This window comes from Takifugu rubripes, chromosome 11, assembly GCF_901000725.2.
Source record: "Takifugu rubripes chromosome 11, fTakRub1.2, whole genome shotgun sequence".
Classification (NCBI taxonomy): domain Eukaryota; kingdom Metazoa; phylum Chordata; class Actinopteri; order Tetraodontiformes; family Tetraodontidae; genus Takifugu; species Takifugu rubripes.
The window spans coordinates 9702354-9719354 of NC_042295.1; the positions used below are offsets into that span (position 1 = coordinate 9702354).

General features: G+C 44.9%; 3 protein-coding genes across 7 annotated transcripts in view; all 3 read right to left on the bottom strand.

Moving 5' to 3' along the window:
- LOC101061727 (IQCJ-SCHIP1 readthrough transcript protein-like) overlaps nt 1–4446 on the bottom strand; it is a 114217-nt gene extending 109771 nt beyond the window's left edge. The window contains exons 1-2 of one of the 2 annotated variants that reach the window (XM_029843768.1): nt 4333–4446; nt 4045–4132 (exon numbers count right to left, since the gene is read on the bottom strand). In XM_029843768.1, the coding sequence (XP_029699628.1) occupies nt 4045–4132; nt 4333–4349 (105 nt within the window). In that variant the 5' untranslated portion in view covers nt 4350–4446. The remainder of the gene's footprint in view (nt 1–4044; nt 4133–4332) is intronic. The other variant, XM_029843769.1, reaches the window with a different exon arrangement.
- Nucleotides 4447–5010: 564 nt separating this feature from the next.
- mfsd1 (major facilitator superfamily domain containing 1) lies at nt 5011–11747 on the bottom strand. 2 transcript variants are annotated; one of them, XM_003968394.3, is made up of 17 exons: nt 11534–11747; nt 11345–11397; nt 11058–11170; nt 10909–10951; nt 10747–10814; nt 10540–10648; nt 10361–10463; nt 10035–10133; nt 9790–9901; nt 8962–9018; nt 8662–8818; nt 8340–8437; nt 8151–8263; nt 8040–8087; nt 7906–7963; nt 5307–5412; nt 5011–5235 (listed from the first exon to the last, which is right to left on the bottom strand). In XM_003968394.3, exons 1-17 carry the CDS (start codon nt 11673–11675, stop codon nt 5176–5178), a joined length of 1539 nt encoding a protein of 512 aa, XP_003968443.1. In that variant the 5' UTR covers nt 11676–11747; the 3' UTR covers nt 5011–5175. The 2 variants fall into 2 exon arrangements, with proteins under 2 accessions (XP_003968443.1, XP_011606644.1); XM_011608342.2 differs by lacking the exons at nt 5011–5235; nt 5307–5412 and adding an exon at nt 5504–7478.
- Nucleotides 11748–13435: 1688 nt separating this feature from the next.
- On the bottom strand, nt 13436–16991 carry LOC101061274 (P2Y purinoceptor 13-like). 3 transcript variants are annotated; one of them, XM_029844315.1, is made up of 5 exons: nt 16594–16991; nt 16352–16376; nt 16006–16193; nt 15545–15928; nt 13436–15093 (listed from the first exon to the last, which is right to left on the bottom strand). In XM_029844315.1, the coding sequence occupies exons 1-5, from the start codon at nt 16897–16899 to the stop codon at nt 14614–14616; spliced, it is 1383 nt and encodes a 460-aa protein (XP_029700175.1). In that variant the 5' UTR covers nt 16900–16991; the 3' UTR covers nt 13436–14613. The 3 variants fall into 3 exon arrangements, with proteins under 3 accessions (XP_029700175.1, XP_011606643.2, XP_003968442.3); XM_011608341.2 differs by having other exon boundaries at nt 13437–15093; nt 16003–16193; nt 16594–16989; XM_003968393.3 differs by having other exon boundaries at nt 13437–15093; nt 16003–16188; nt 16352–16378; nt 16594–16989.
- Between the last annotated feature and the right edge of the window lie 10 nt (nt 16992–17001).

Consider the following 17001-nt stretch of genomic DNA (forward strand, 5'->3'; position numbering starts at 1 on the left):
TAAGGTCAGCGACTCCATGCTTCAATAGCAGTAGCATAAAACATGTGTCAAAGGTTTACTGAAATTCATTCACAAAGTACAAAATAAAACCCTTTCTTGGTCAACAAATGTTACAGAAGCAACACAGAGTTTCTGTTGTTAAAGTTTGAAAAAGCTTTTTACAAAAATAGGCTCTATTTAAACTCATTTATGATTGAGAACCGATTTTTTAGTGTGAACAGTTTCCACACTTTAAACAAGAGACGCTGACAGATTTTTGTCAAAAGGAGCATCTTCTCTCCCTGAACGCTTTGATCTGTGTAGCTACTTCACCCATCCCAACTGGTATTTCACCATCCTTTATCAAAAACAGCGATTTCAGGTGGTCTATGCTAACTGCTACATTGGCACGGCAATAGCTTAGCAACAAGAGGAGCCAGATGACTCGGACATCTGCTCAGGATGGCTCCTGGACAACTCCATGCTGAGGTTTTCCAAGCATGTCCCCCAGAGTGGAGGCCCTGGGGAAGACCTGGGGGGGTTGCCAGCTGGCCTGGGAACACCTGGGGATCCTACATCTGGACAAAGTGGCCGAGGAGAGGCAAGACTGGGCCTCTTTGCTCAGGCATCTGCCCTGGTTGAATGGATGACTGGATGAATGGAGGTAAGCAACTGTCAGGTGTTGTAATGATACTTTTCCTTTGAGGCCAAGCTCGAAATGTATGTAGAAGAAAAGGCACCATTTTGGCTGATTCTGTAATGCAAAGTAATTATAGAAAGAAGAAAACAATGTCTGTCATTTCAGATAGTTGCTGGTGAATAAACTTTAGAACGTCTGAAAGAATGATAAATGTTCTGATCACATTTGTGTCTTTTCCTATAGATTTCACCATAAAATGATGCAGATCAGAGGTATGGCGTATGCAAGAGGTCCAAATACGCTCATGGCTGCTGAGGACACTGTTGTTTTCTGCTAAATTACATTTGACGCATGTCAAAAATCAATTCCTGCAGGACTGCGTGGACACCAGGAAAACAAAGTCGGTGTGTTATCCTAGCAAAAAGGCTGCTGGCTTCTAATTTACGAGAGATTAAAATGATCATTTCTCATATTTCTGGTGCCTTGCAAGCAGATCGAATGGCCACATTCACACATGCAGGAGGAGGAGGCAGGAGATGAAGGTGACCCCCCCCCCCCCCCCCCCAGGTACACACATACACCTGACTTCACACACGCCAACATCAGCACGATCCCAGAGGGTTCGATTCAACTGCGTGCAGGGAAACATCTGCATCAGACGACTGGCTGCTTTATCAGAGGGGGGAAACGTCCAATCAGGAGACGAGCTGCACGCGGGGACGCCCGTTAATCCACGATCGGAAATCAATTCACGTGCTCGTTGTGCACGGGAGGTGAGCGTTCACGCTAAGATCTGAGTGGCAAAAAAAAAAGAAAAACGCTGAGAGACGTTTTTGATGTTATCTCACAATTCTACGATTTCTATCTCACATTTGTGTGAGATGGCCTAAGGAAAGAGTGGAGATAAGAGGAAGAGGAGAGGGGGTTTAAAGGAAAAATGAGAGGAATGGTAAACTTTTATTGACTGAAGCGCAGAAAATGGTTGCCAGAGATGCACCAACAGCTGTTGTGAGTGTGTTCATGCTGACAGGCTGGAGCAGAAGCTGTAAACAGAGCCGGGAGGCGGCGATAAGAAACCAGGCCTGAATTATGTGCACATAAATATGTAGAGCTAATTTAATATCTCATCAAAACCTGGCAGACCTGTTTCTCTTGGTTTTACAAGGGCATTATTCATTATTTACTCCAGAGGAAACATTTAAACGCATTAATGGTTCACAAGTGATTATTTTTTATTAACTACTTTGAAGATGACAGCTTCCAAACGAGCCTTGTACTCAAATCCCTGGTTTCAGAAGCTGAACCATGCTAACATGTGGCATTCCTGCTTGATGAATGAGAATTGATCTGTCGGCTGAAGCGTCCGCAGATTAATGTTCTGCTGGATTTAGCTCGCTGATAAATCAAATCAGCGTTAACGCATACGTAGCAGATAATAAAAGGTGCTCTGAGGTCTGCTGAGATGATTCTTATCTGGGATTCACAATAAGAGGAGTCCATCAATATAGCACCAGGAGAAGAACGCGGTACCCTTATGTTAGCCTCAACCTTGAAACCAACATCCTCCAACAGACCTCTGACAGCAGGATCAGAGGTCAGAGGAAAACACACACACGAGCACACACGCGGTGAATAGGGTTCTATTCAGAGAGCAAAGTATTAGCTCATTTAGACCAAATCAGTCGAGGAAAGGTACTGGGATACAATAGAAAATATGAGATGCAGCGTGTGTATGAGAGAGAGAGACAGAGAGAGAGAGAGACAGAGAGAGAGACAGAGAGAGACAGAGAGAGAGACAGAGAGAGAGACATAGAGAGAGAGACAGAGAGAGACAGAGAGAGAGACAGAGAGAGAGACAGAGAGAGAGACAGAGAGACAGAGAGAGAGAGACAGAGAGAGAGACAGAGAGAGAGACAGAGAGAGCGAGAGACCTTTCATTTCAAGCTGTTAATGACAGCATTTTAGCAGAAATGTCTCTCTCTCTCTCTCTCTCTCTCTGTCTTTCCTGTTCACTTTATTTTTGGGCAAACTAAGCGCTGTTATTCTGTGCCACACACGCACGCGCAAACACCCCCCCCCCCCCCCCTCTGCATCCCGTGACCACGGCGAGTTGACAGACACCTATCTCCCACTCTCTCTCTCTCTCTCCCGGGTTCTTGTGACTCAATCGTGCACCGTTTGCGAGCGCGCCGGCGCAAATAGCACTCAGCGCAGCCCCGTCCCCGTGGGAGTGGGAGAGGGAGATGATAATGTACTTCTGAAATATGACACCCTTCCCTGGCGCTGCGCTCCTGTGTGCATACATCTCTATATTACGACGCCGGCGTCTGACTCCCACGCTCCGCGCTGCATCAGCTGCTGCAGCGGAAGCTGAGGTCTCACTCCATCCCCCAAAAGGCGCCACGTTACTTCTTTGCTTTGATTCAATTAGGAGCATCACGCGACCCCTGTGAATGATTTCCAGATTCGAGCCGCGCATGCTGTATCAACAACATCACCTATACTATTTCACGCCTTTAGACTGCTGCTTAAATAAGCTCTGCGCGAAATGGTTAACAACTCGGGGGCCCCTGACCGTAACAGCCAGCTCTCCTATTGATTAGGGAGTAATAGCCGGACAGATTAATGCGTTTCTTGGCGGGGTTCACGCCTCGACAATGAATCTGAATCAGTCACACGGACACAGCCTCCACATCCAATCACCTGCATATCCATCCGCACACATATTTCATACGGCGATTACTGGTTAAACCTTCAGCGGGCCTCCTCCGACCTCTCTCTGGAGTTTGGAAGGATCTGTGGGGAAATGGCATATTTACGCTGTAATCAACTGTTTAAGCGGTGCACTGACTGGTCTGGAGCAAAACTGAAATGAGAGTGGTTTTGGGGGGGAGCCACTGAAGACGGTGGAGTTAGTGTGTCCGCTGGTGGGCTGCTTCATCACCCTATACTGCAGAACGACTCAAAAGCTGTGATTGAAGTGTGCTTTCAGAGCTGAAAGCCCCCAGGTGCCGATAATACGAACACTACATCTCTGGCATTAAATATTCAGAGGTGCAATACAGCCAGGTAAAACTGTGCGCCCTCGCTGAACCTGAACACACACAGACACACAAATACACGAAAACTCAAAAGAGACCCTTAAAACTGCACACTGCCATCATCTTACTCTGTCAGTAATAAAGAAGGGGACATATTTCCATAATAATAATAATTAGGATCAATCAATGACCTCAAGCCGCCTCGGAAAAGGGGTTTCCTGAGCTCACGCTGCCATTTTTGCACATCGCCTATTTCTCTCCGAGCCCCACTAACTTATTCACAATGAGCATTACATCATTATCACCTCCACCCCACCCACAGAGCACCGCCAGCTCTCCCTCGGTAACTTTTCCCACATTACAGAAGCAGAAAGGCAGCCGCACCTGGTTGTTAATGCACAGAGCGAGGTGTCTCCTCTCCCGGGCCAGACCCCCGCCGCGCAGCCTCGTCTCCTCTCCCCGGTGCATGCTTCTGGAAGGAGACAGCGCTCAAGTTAAGACGCACTTGCAGATAAGAGCAGCGCGTGGTGGTCTGCGTGCAGCTGCAGGAGGGGGGCGGCTGCAGTCATGCGGGATTTTTCCTTTTTTTTTTATCATCGCCGCATATCGCAGCAGGGTGCCACCGTTCATGTGCGCATGCATGCGCGCCTCCCAGGCTGACGTGACACTGACCTGTACGCGTCGTTCATCAGCGCGACGAGCTCTTCTCACTCTCTCCCTCCCTCCCTCGGTCTGTGTGCCGCCCGGCAGAGATGAAGTGAACACTCGGAGCCGCGATCAGGCGGAGAGAGACCAGACTTCTCAGGATCCACGCAGCCAATGGAACGGCGAGCGAGGGCGCGTCTTTTTTTAAACCGCGCCCCGCCGCGCACGCTGGTCGCGACCTGTCAGCATGCACGGCCCCGTGCGGCTGCGCCAGGAGCTGTCAGTCAGCCTCACCTGCAGGCGGCTGTCAGTCCGGGTGGTCGGGTGAGGGGCAAGATTCGGCATGATAATGCGAAGCTGCATTAAGGTGTCAGACAAATCGGAAGTACCCCCCCCCCACACACACAATATCCACAGTGAAAAGACAAATCCAAACAGGAGGCCTGGGAGAGCACATGTATGTGATTTGGCGACACCTAGTGGCGAGGATAGGAGTAGCAATGATTAAATGCCTGCAGCCTATTTTCAAGTTATTTGCTGTTTTATACTGTTGTATACCAAACAATGTTAACATCCCCACTTTTTATATAAAATGCACCAGATCATCCACTGGTTTTAATGTCAGACAAATCTTTATTATTTAAAAAAATTACAAAAAATATTTCAGTTTGCTTTCAGAAATCATGCTTTTTTAGTTTTATTCAAACATACAAGTCATATAAATGATTGACAGGTGAAAATAAGTGAAACCTATCAAATACTGACTGTATTTATATATACATATATGTTTGTCCACAAGGGGGCACATTTATTAGTGTTTAGTTTGTAGTGCTGGCTTGACGGAGCGCAGGAGGCGCCGGCGGAGCGGCATCACTTCAGAACGCTCCTGTGGGCGAGTGATGACAGATGGGTGGAGCAGTGGTGTGGAAGCTGAGTGGAGGAGAAACAATATGGGCACAATTCCCTGAAAAGAAATGTGTTTGAGCTTCGCCCGTGCTTACCTGCGCGCCCAATCTGGAGAGGTACCGGTTGCGTAGCCCGAAGGCAGACATGGGCGTCAATTTGGCAGAATCGACCTCGGTGACCTGGCTCTGTCGCCTTTTACTCCTGCGGGAACATTAATGGTCATCAGAGGTCAAGTCAAATCAAGCAACAGGTTGCTTTCAATGGCCAGAATGTAAGAAGGAGAAAGCTCAAATGTTTCCAAAGGTTTTGTTTAATTTTAGAATAGTAGTTTTTCTTCCCACAGTTTTGATTGTACTTTGTCATTTCTAAAATTAGGATTTACACATCTGGATTACTGTCAGTCTGCTACGCTGTAATACTTATTAGCATACTTACATTACGGTATAACATTATTTTCATGTCATTTGGCCAACAGAGGTACATTTGGACACCAGAATACATAAAATGCACGAGTTAATTACCTGAGCTCGACACGCGTATTGATTGATCAGACACGAGAACATGGAAACGATTCATTAAAACTGTGATTGTTAAACGGCTAAAACGGGATAAGAATGTGCCGCGCTTTAAAATTTAACATCATTTGATGAGTTGCAAAAATAAAGTGATTTTACGCCATTAAAAAGGTCAAAAATTCCAGTGAGTGCAACTGTAAAGGCACAGATAAAGTGCTGAGCTGTCACAATTTCTAAAGCATAAAATAAAAAAGCAACCCCATATACACTCATCGGCCACTTTATTAGATCCACCTTGCAAGTAAGAGGTTGAACCCTGTTTTGCCTTTAATCCTTTGCGGCAGACTTTCAACAAGGGTTTGGAAAGATTCCTGAGATTTTGGTCCATACATGACAGCATCACGCAGTTGCTGCAGATCTGTCAACTGCACATCTGTGATGTGAAGCTCCTGTTCCACCGCATCTTAAACGTGCTGTTGGATTGAGATCTGGTGGCTATGGAGGTCACTGGAGTCCAGTGAACTCATTTTCATGGTTCCAGAAACCAGTTTGAGATGATCTGAGCTTAGTGATATGGTGCCTTATCCTGCTGGAAGCAGCCATCAGAAGATGGTCCACTGTGGTCACAAAGGGATGGAGATGGTCAGCAGCAATACTGAGGTAGGCTGTGGCTTTTAAATGAAGCCCGACTAGTACGAAGCAGCAGCCTGAACCTTTGATACAAGGCAGGGTGGATCTGTGCTGACATGTTTACACCAAAATTCTGACCAACCATGTGAATGATGCAGCTGAAATCAAGACTTGTCTCAGCAGGCAATGTTTTGTAAGCTTGTGCCAATTGCAGTCTCACTTTCCTGCTCTTAGCTGTCAGGAGTGACCCAGTGTGGTCTTCTACTGCTGTAATCCATCTTCTTTAAGATTCCACATGTTGTGTGTTCAGAGATGCTATTCTACACTCCTGGGATGTACCTGGTGCTTATTTGAGTTACTGTTGCCTCTCTATCATCTGGAACCAGTCTGCCCATTCTCCGATTCCTCGCATCAACAAGGCCTTTTCCTGTACACAACTGCTGCTCACTGGAAATCTTCTCCTTTCGGGACTAAACCCTAGAGATGGTTGGATGTGAACATCCCTGTAGATCAGCAGTTTCTGAAATACTCGGAGCAGCCCATCTGGCACCAACAACCAGCCACATTCGACACTTAAATCTCATTTCTTCCCCGTTCCTGGGCTCGGTGATGAACCTCAGAAAGTCATCTTGACCACATCTAAATCGATTCAGATGTAGCCGATAAGCTATTTGCATTTGAGCAGGTGGAGCTCATGAAGTGGCCAGTTGCGTGTATATACATATAAAACCATACAAGAGTCCAAGAATAAGAGTCCCGTGCTCAGCTGCACGTTTCCAGTTCAGAACAAGCTTTGGAGGCATCTTCTTTTTTATCTGTAGTTTCCAGCGTCTGACTTGTACAAAAGTCAGCGGAGGATATGGCGTCAGTGCGAAAGGTCAGAGGTCGGTTGATCGTTTGTCAGCGTCCCAATACGGGTGTAACACGTTACGAACACAAAGCGGTAAAAACAAGGTCCAGACAGTCAGTTCTGCTGGGGAGAGCCACAGGTGAGAGTACTGGGCGGAGTCAGTGGTGCAGTCCTGCCCCCGTTGCAGTTGATTGACAGCTCTGGGGTGGACAGTGCAGCCCTCTGGCTCTGAAGCCCAGAACCATGTGATCCCTCCTCCTCATCATCATCATCTGGAAAATATCAGTTAAAGCACGAACCGTGAGGCATTAGGAAACTCAAACTATGGATATGACTTTAAATGTACATTTTTGCTCTTTTAAAGCTAAATGGAGCTAAGATGAACGACTGGTATATGTCTTGATCCCTTTGAGCTCGTGCTTCTTGTTAAAAAAGATATACCCATAAAATATGGGTAATGATTCTACAACTGTGGATAGGAGTCATGCGGTCAGAGAACACCTTTGTAAAAAGGACACATGATGAGGAAGATGTCAAAGTCGAGATCTGAAATCAGGTTCAAACTGTTGCACAGTCTATTTTTAATCTAGACTGAAATGGAGAATATAAACAAATGCTAAGATTAAGTTTGAACTGACAATTAAGTAGTGATTTTTGTGAAACTGAGATTAACTGTGAGAAAAGCCAGAAGCTACTTACTCCTCTGCTTCCTTCAGGAGGCTCGCTCTGGATGAGGCTGACCGGTTCAAATCTCCTCCTGCAGTGAGAGACAAGGAGCAATTATAAAAAATAAGGGAGGAAGATGAGCGCGTGATGTAGAGTCCTCCTCTTACCTCTGAGATAGTCCACAAAGTACAGCGACACCACCGCCATCAAAGCAACTAAGACAGAAAAACTGTTTTGATTGAGTCCCAAAAGAAGAACAGAAAGACAAAATAACTCACTGCAGACACAGGTGCAGAAGAAGACTTCCAAAAGCAGGTAGCCTCTGGTGTCCAGGATGGTTCCCGCTACCATGGAGATGAGGGCCAGTCCCAGGTTCTGGATGGACTGCATGCTGACGGACAAATAACACCACTGACACCACTCAAATGTGTGTCTGCCCTCTGAATGTCAGGGGGTCAGGTACTTACAAGCCATAGGCCGTCCCCAGTTGATGCTCAGGAACCACAAAGGCCACCATTGGCCAGAGAGCACAGGCCAGTAAGGAGTAGGAGGCACCCAGTACAGACTGGAGAGTGAGTGGGAATATGCTCAGTTACAGAAATGCAGGGAAATCCTCGATTCTGATACACTAACACCCAAGATGGAGGAATATTGCTTCAGATGACAACATTCATGTGCATGTCACCGGATGAATACTTCCAATATTTACTGATGTACTGACGATTGTAATAAGTTAGATTTGTGTGTAGTTAAAAGGAGGACAGTAAACAAAGAGGCCAGGTCCATTACCATGGCGATCCATGGGTTCCAGAAGGTGAAGGCCAGCATCATGTGAGCGGCGAGTGTGGTGACCACAGCTATGAGCACCCAGATCACGTTCCTCCCGGTTTTATCAACCAAGAATCCCAAAACTGGAGAGGCTGGGGCCGAGATGATGTACACAATGCTGGCAGAGATAGAAAGGAAGGAAAACAATCGCCTTGAAGCAATAAAACGCCAGGTCAGCGAGCTTATCTGGCCTGTTCCGCATTTAACCAAGAAGCGGAACAGAAAAGGAGCGACCTCAATGGTGGCCCACGTTCGAGGTACCTGTTCACAGCTCTGGCTTCAGCTGGGGAGAAGTTGAATTTCTCAATGAAGAACACCCTAAAAGAGAGACCACAGGCAGACACATTCTGTCAGTCTTAATATCCAGCTGACCTTGAGAGGACAAGCAATACGAGAAGATGCTCAGGAGAACATGTCTTGTTCTCTGCCCAGTATGGATAACAATTCCTGGAACTGTGCAGAAACAAGAATCCGTTGCTAAGTGACCTGAGAGGATGTTTCAGCGAAGGACAAGACCTTCAACATGGCTTACTTTGTTCAAAGGGGACCGAGATGGGACTGCTTCTCCTTTCTCTCCTAAATTTAACAGCAGAGCAGCGTCCAGCTGCACTGTTGCATCTGGCGGCGTTCCAGTTCGATCAGCTGACACATTTAAGGCTATTTGGACTGAACCGCATTTAAAAATAAATAAATAAATAAAATCAACTCACGAATGAGCACCGATATCGCCATCATGGACTGCCAGGAAACAAACATTTGAATTTATGATTACAGCAGGTTTGGAAATCAGAATTCAAATAGTGCTGCTGGAAAGGATTTACTTCCCATTATTGTCTGAAAATCCTAAAATCCTTGATCATTTGACATGGATCCTCCTGTACAAACACCACTAACCTAGTAGAGGCTAATTATTCTTTATTATAAAAGACTTTATTGACTATAAGGTTTTATGGGTTTGGTTCATTTCCCTTTAAATAAAGTGACAGACTGCATCCAACAGCCCAGTTCAGTGGAACACAACACAGGACCAGAATATCAGCGTGGCAAAAACATAAGCAAAAACTGCGTGCGTATGACTGCAACACTCACTGCCCGAGTCCAATGAATGGGAAAATAGCCACATAGTAGCCCACGCAAATGATGAAGATGAGCCAAAGAGGAAAGGGGAAGTCTTTCACATCGGTCAGCTTGACCACTTCACCTAAAATAAATAAAAACAACAAATCAGAGTGAATATGGGAGAATAAACTGCCTCAAATACACAAATAAAGGGTTTATTTGTAACCAGTGCATAAGAACTCAGCTGGATTAGAAAATAATATTTATCCTGATACCTGTTTTTCCTTCTTCCTTATGAAGGATCCTCTCAGCTCTTTTGTCGAGGAAGCCCAACACCAGGGCGCAGAATAGAGAGAAGAGGCAGGTTACACCAGCTGTAAGATTAAAAAAAAAAAAAAAGGGGAAAATGAGAAAATTTTATGTGGTAAAACAGGAGGCAGAAGTGAAAGTGGAACCACACTGCTGAGCACAGACAGACCAGAGACACTTCAGTTGCGATCAATCTGCAGCAGCCGCTTGTAACTTGATGGCTAATGTCTACCATTTGCAAGTGTCACGGCTCATCTTTGGTTTTCACACACAGTGAAAAGTGTTCTTTTACCTATCATGAGCGAGATGCCGAGTGTGAAGTGCCCTGGGGAGCCAACGAGGTCAGCCACTTTGCTGTACACCCAGCCCATGATGTTCATGTTGACCGTGCTGCCCTTCAGACAAGCTCGAGGGAGTTAGAAACGTATCTTCACAATGCACCTAAAGCAGATATTGTCTGAATATTCCTACCAGCCGAGCCATGCTGAGCTGAAGGCCAAACACCAGGTTTAGCTCCTTGCCTTTGAACCAGTTGACTGCGTATGTGTTCTGGGCGACAGCCAAGGACTCTCCTCCGATGCTGTTCATGCACGGAAACATGAGAGGAGGGTGAGGGCAGGATCAGAGAAAGGTCAAAAACACTCCAAGATTAAATTCTATTACTGTGTAACCGCTTACCCAAAAACAAAACGGCCAACTTCACACAGCCAAAACCGATTAACCAAAGCTCCTGTTGCAAAAATGACCTTAGTTGGGTTGAGGGGGGGGGGGGAGGAAAAAGGGTGATTTTCATTTATTCCCATATTGTGATTCCCAGAACTCTGATCAAGGTGAATTCACCTGTCCGACACAGACAAAGAGGGAAAAGATGATGGTCCCCAGCCTATGGGAAAAGGACAAAATGGATCACTCACTATTGCGACAAGCACAAAAAGGTAGAGCATCTCTTCTTTTTGATATAACACAACATGCCGCATTTTTCCTTGTACCTGATTCCAAAAACCCTGTCGAGCAGGAAGCCACCAAAAAAGCAGAGTACAACATTGGGCCAGGAGTACCAGGCGTACAGCTGCATGAACCCTGCAGTATTCTGGTCCAGATCCTGGAAAAGTCAGAGAAAACATTAGAGTAGGTTGATTAAAATATACTAATTTTACAGCCTACAAATATTGAAACATTACTGTTAGAAAATCAATAATTCCATCTGGGATTTAAAAAAGAGCTGTGTTTATGTCACTATATGCTGGTCTAACATTCTGCACTTGCAGGGTTCTACCTTGATGACTTGAGTTTGTAGAGAAGCTGGGTTGTCAAAACAAAAGTAGCTGCCTGGAAGGAATAAAGTACATCAATGACACAACGGCACAGGTTTAGAACCAAAGCAACGATGTCAACTCGTTTTCGGGTCACATTCTGAAGTGGCTCTCCAGTAGCTAGTGGAGTCTGTGAAGAACTTTTAGCTCACCGAATCCTAGAAAGCACATGAAGACGAGGACCACCACACGGTGGAGGAGGTGGTTCGGGTCGCATATGGCCGGCAGCGGCTTATCGGCTCTCCTCGGTGCCGGTGTTGGGCCGGACGACGCCTCGCCCTCGTAGCCCGACATGTCCGCTGGTTTGTTTGGAGACGTTGAGGAGGGTGGGATTTTTTTCTTGACGGCAGCAGGAAAAAGGAAGTTCGGTCACATGACCCGGATTGGATGTCACGTGGCATACTGGCGCGCGAACATGACCGCTACGTCATTTGGGAAGCGACGCGTCGATCTGTTGAATATTAAGCGCCCCGTTCATTCACTGCGCACATAACACTTTCATAGAAACCACACTGTTTATACCAGTGATCCCCAACCCCCGGGCAGAAAGAAAAAATAATTTCCTTTTTTTTTTTTTTTTTTAAATCGAAAATGATGTTTTATTTTGAAAAGTGGCCGGATTCTCTCTGTTACATCCGTCTCACTTGACGCACCTCAAGGCCGCGAAACCACAAGTCACCAGATACATCCTGCTAAATTAAATCCCAAGATAGTTAAATGAGCAAAAACAAACTTCTTTAGAAAACTTCTTTGCGAAGGGGAAACGGCCCGATGAAGGGACAGAAGAGGAAGCTGCACCCTGGTGCTGGTGCACGAACACCTGTCCCTGTCCACGTCTGTTCGAGACGTCACCTCTGCCGTTGTTCTGGATTAAAGTCATGGCAGAATACCCCGAGATCGCCACAAAAACACTGAAAACCCTGTTGCCATTTCCGACATCGTGTCTGTGGGAAGCAGGGTTTTCTGCAGTGACGGCAGCCAAAACCAAATTACGGAGCAGACTGGACCTAAGTAGCACACTATTGTCTCCCATAAACCCAAGATGGGACCGTCTCAGGGCTCCCGCTGATTCAGTGATGCTGTGAATAGCGAGGATTTTCATGCACTTTGATTTTGTGTTGTGTCATAATTTGAAGGTATGTTTAAACGTTACCATAGCGACCAGAGTGCGTTGCATTGTGTTGGGGCAGGAAGGATGTTGCTGTAATAAACTGTTGTTGGTGCAACGTTACGAGGACGCCGCTAATAAAGTTGCACATCATTACATAGTGGATTTACGTTCATTATTATTATTATTATTATTATTATTATTATTATTATTATTATTATTATTATTATTATTATTATTATTATTATTATTATAATCATTGAGAAAATACCACCGTTTTTAATGCCAGTCTTGTCATTTTATTTTGTTTTTATCTGCTACACCTTAAGATTGGGCCGTGAAAATATTGTCAGACATTAAACCGGTCCGTGGTACAGAAAAGGTTGGGGACCACTGGTTTATACCATAAAAATGATTGTCAAAACTTTTGTTAAGTTTGCAGTCTCACTAAAACATGTAAACATATGTAGACTTTTGTCATGAAAAAGTAATTGGTTGTAGGTCAGGTCAGGTTTTAGGTGAATTCCACTTACAAGACTGGATTGTTAATAGATTTAATTTCTGGCACATAAAATTAGTTTTAGCCTCATAAAAGCTTTTATTCACTGCGTAAGGACTCAAAGCTAGAGTAATGACAGATATAATGACCCTTAAGTTAGACTGTTTAGTTAGAAGTGCCTATTTCCTCCCACATAAGCAGTCTGTTTTGAGAGAGGAACAAACTAATTTTAAACATTTCAGAACTTGCAAAACTCAGTTCATTCCTGACAGTTACATGACAGAACACTGTCTGAACTTGGAAAATGGGCTTCGCATGAAAATGATAGAGACCAGTCAGGGAAACGGAAAAGGCTGTAAGTGAAGATAAAGATTTCCTTTGCTTTGAAAAAATGTCCATCCTCTATATATTAGAATTATTCATAGACTGATGTCTCAGCACAATTAAGACATTACCTCTTTAATTTCAAAACATTTTACAGAGAGAAAACAAAAACAAAATGCCTTCACAAAAGCAACCTTTTATTAGAAACTTGTGTTTTGTGGTTACAGTTGCCAGATGCACAACAGGAAACAGCATCAGAAACAAGGTCATGCTGGTTAAGTTATCTTGTAAATTTCTGTTGTGCTGCATTAGTAGGATGAATTTGATCCATTTCTTGTGACATTTATTTTGCTGAGAACCTTTAACATAACACAGAGGCACATAAATAAATATCTTTGTAAAGGGACAATTCATCACTAATGAACATTGATGGTGGTTTTTCTTTTTAGCCCACACGTGTAAAAAAGCAAGAGGTGAAACTGGGCGTCTAACTTTTCATTTTTTTTAATTTGCCCTTTTTCAAAATGACTTTTTTTCAGAGCCTAAAGCTCTAACAAGCTTCCTATAACATCTCAAGTTATGCCTGAGACTAACATTGGCTGCTTGACATCAGACACATCTGGACTTGCCAGGCTTCTTTAACATGTGAGCTGCACCTCCTTGTTTAAGTATTTTTCTTTTCTCTAATTGTGGTCCAGTAATGTGAACCTGTCAGTTTACACCTCTCCGTTTCTCTGCAACCTGAGTATCTTATTCAATTTTCTATAAATGTCACTAAGCATTTCTCATAATGTGGTTCAAGTCTGGTGGTAACAAACAGCTGTACCAGCGCCCCCATAGCTCATCAATTTCCTGACCAAAATAGGCCAAAGCCAGCAGAGGGTGAGAGCAGTGCAGATCATATTTCATTATTGCATTAATCTGACCTAAATTTATCATTATATATTGGGTATGAAGGGGGCATTAATCCTGTTAAATCACTTTTTGAATATTCAGGAGAGTCTTACATTTCTATTCTGTATATTTACTCCTCCTGCTTTTAAAATTGTGTGCAATTGTTGCTTTATCAGCTGGGATCGAGAGTAAAAGTGCCATTGATACTGAAAAATGAACAGAAATATACAAATTACAAAAGGCTCAATAACAAGGAAGCAAAATATACTGTGATGGTATTTACACAACAGGTGGTGGCTGACATGTTGACCCCCCCCCCCCACTTTGAGGTACCCCCATGCATTCACTTCACGCCACGTCCTTTTATTGAGATAAAAAACAAATGCTCATGACAGACCAGGATTCCTTCAGACTGTTTTGCAGACCGCCTCGGGTGGATCACCCACACTCTGGACCATCTGCGACATCTCTACCTGAGAACAGGTCTCCACGCGAGATTCGGTGGCACTGCTGGGGACAGACCTGCGGCACAGCGCGGCTGCGAGTCTTTTTCTGAACATCCCGCACAGGAAGACATAGATAAGAGGATCCAGACACACATTAGCTGCTGACAGCCATAGTGTGGTCTTCTTGGTGACATAGAGAGCATTCTGAGTCCAGCAGTCGCTCACCATGCTGCCGGTTTGCGACAGGGTGTAAGGTACCCGGGTGAAGTGATAAGGGGCAAAGCAGACAGAAAAAACTGCCAGCACTATGAACACCTTGGCTTTGGTCTTGCGACTGGCAGCCTGAGAACTGCTCTTTGAAGATTTGTATGACTCATAGACCTTTTTGCTGATCAAAGTGTAGCACACTGTCATCAAAGCCAAGGTCCCCCAGAAAATCACCTGCAAGGAAACGCAACACTGTTAAAAAGGGCATAAAGCTGCTCAAATGGAGTTAATCTTTTTTCATGTTCCTACATTAGGGAACAAAAGCGTAGTTATAAAATAAATAAATAAAATCGGGCAAAACATGCAATCAATAAATGTCATAGTGTGTTTTAGTAGCATTTTATCATATCTTTTATGCATTTGTGTGCTTTTATTACAGTCCTTTTATTAGGGAACTGGGGAACACATGTTTATATTTAACTGCCTCTTTACTAATCTGTGTACTACAAATATGCTGATGCTTTATTCCTAATAAAAAAGCACTTGTGAGTTTTGCACAATACTCCGGTTCTCATTGCAAAAGCTGAAATCCTATTTCAGACGTTCCTCATTGTGGCAAACCCAGCCTCAATAAAACTGACCCCCAGCCACACATTTCCGCTCATCGCTTTCAGCGCTGCTCTACCTGACAAAAGTAGCTGAATCCTTCGTGCCAGGCCATGCCGGCGGCGCTCTTCATGGCGGTGCACTTGTCGTTGTGCGCCTGCATTGGCTGATTGCTCAGCAGGACGTTGGGAAGCGCCAGCGACAGCATCACCACCCAGATGGCCCCGCTCAAGATCTGCCCCACTCGAACCTGCTGCAGGGCACACTTCCCGAACGGCCGAACTATTTTCAGGTAGCGGTCGAGGCTGATGGCGCCCATCAGGAGGATGCTGATGTACATGGTCATGTAGAAGAGGACTGCTGAGTAGCGGCAATGGAAGGCGCGGAGTTGCCACGAGCCCATGCCCGCGTCACTGATCACCCTCACAGGGATGGTCAGAGTCATCAACATGTCAGCCACCACCTGGTTATATGTCAAAAGTCAGTGGCCTATGCAGTGCTTTAATGCCCCAAACGCCCAATAAAACATTATATTACCACATTTTTTAGAAAGACCACAAAGGTTGAGCTGTTGGGAATCTTGAAGAAGACCCAGGCAGCGAGGGAATTCAGGATCAGCGCCACCACGAACAGGACGCTGTACAGACAAGGGAAAATCACGGCCGCCAGGCCGGCGTCCCGAACACACTTGACAGAGGCGTTGGAAACGGTGCGGTTCATCTTCTGGGCTTTTAGGGGGGTGGGGTGCAGACAGCAAACAGTAGGAGAAAAACTTAGTTCACGTGCAGCTTTAGGACTATTTTTAATATTGGTATTTTATTGCAATTTTGAAGTGCTTGAAAGCAAAAATGATATAAAAGATATTATTTTAAAAGGCTTTCCTTACCTCCTCTGCTTTCAACTGTGACTGACTCTTGGGGCACGAAAATAATTGTAAATGAAGGGATGTAAAATGCAGTGTTTCAGATAAAAGGAAAACCCTCTGATCTTCCCACTACTGCTTTCTCAAAAGAAGGAAATGAAACCAAAAAAACCATTTTTGAAGCAAGTTACGCTTCATTTTCCCCATCAGTCCGGCAATGAACTGTCATTGAAGAAGTTCAAGAATAATAGATAAAGTAATCTTACTCTGGAACTATTGTGCGAATGTCTGGTCACAATCCCAGTGAAATTTCCAGGCTTCCTTTGGGTGAAAAGACCTCCTTCCTTCCCTCCTTCCTTCCTTCCTTCCGCCCTCTCTTCCTGTTCCTGTTGTCCAACAGTTGTTTGTCCTACCCTGTGCCAGTCCTCCAGTCCCTCTGTCTCTCTTGCCTGTGCTGGCTGTCTCCTTTGAGGGGCACGCTCCTCCCTCCACAGCTTTTTCACACAGTTCTCACCACAGAGCAGATTAATGAGAATTGTGATGTTCTTCTGAACTGGTGCCACTGGCTTCATGTTATAATTCTTTTCCCTCCAAACCCTGTGCCCTAAATGCAACACATTTCTACAAAAATCTTGTTTGACACTTTTGGCTTTATTGCTGAGTTGATCACACAC

Coding starts and splice junctions, on each gene's coding strand:
- mfsd1 (XM_003968394.3), bottom strand. CDS start 11,675: ATGTCGGGCTACGAGGGCGAGGCGTCGTCCGGCCCAACACCGGCACCG. Junction 9,902..10,034: donor TAAGGAAGAAGGAAAAACAG/GTATCAGGATAA, acceptor TATTTATTTTAG/GTGAAGTGGTCAAGCTGACC. Junction 9,019..9,789: donor CCATTCATTGGACTCGGGCA/GTGAGTGTTGCA, acceptor TCTCTCTTTTAG/GGTGTTCTTCATTGAGAAAT.
- LOC101061274 (XM_011608341.2), bottom strand. CDS start 16,899: ATGAAGCCAGTGGCACCAGTTCAGAAGAACATCACAATTCTCATTAAT. Junction 16,194..16,351: donor CACAGTTGAAAGCAGAGGAG/GTAAGGAAAGCC, acceptor CCCCCCTAAAAG/CCCAGAAGATGAACCGCACC. Junction 15,929..16,002: donor TGGTCTTTCTAAAAAATGTG/GTAATATAATGT, acceptor ACATATAACCAG/GTGGTGGCTGACATGTTGAT.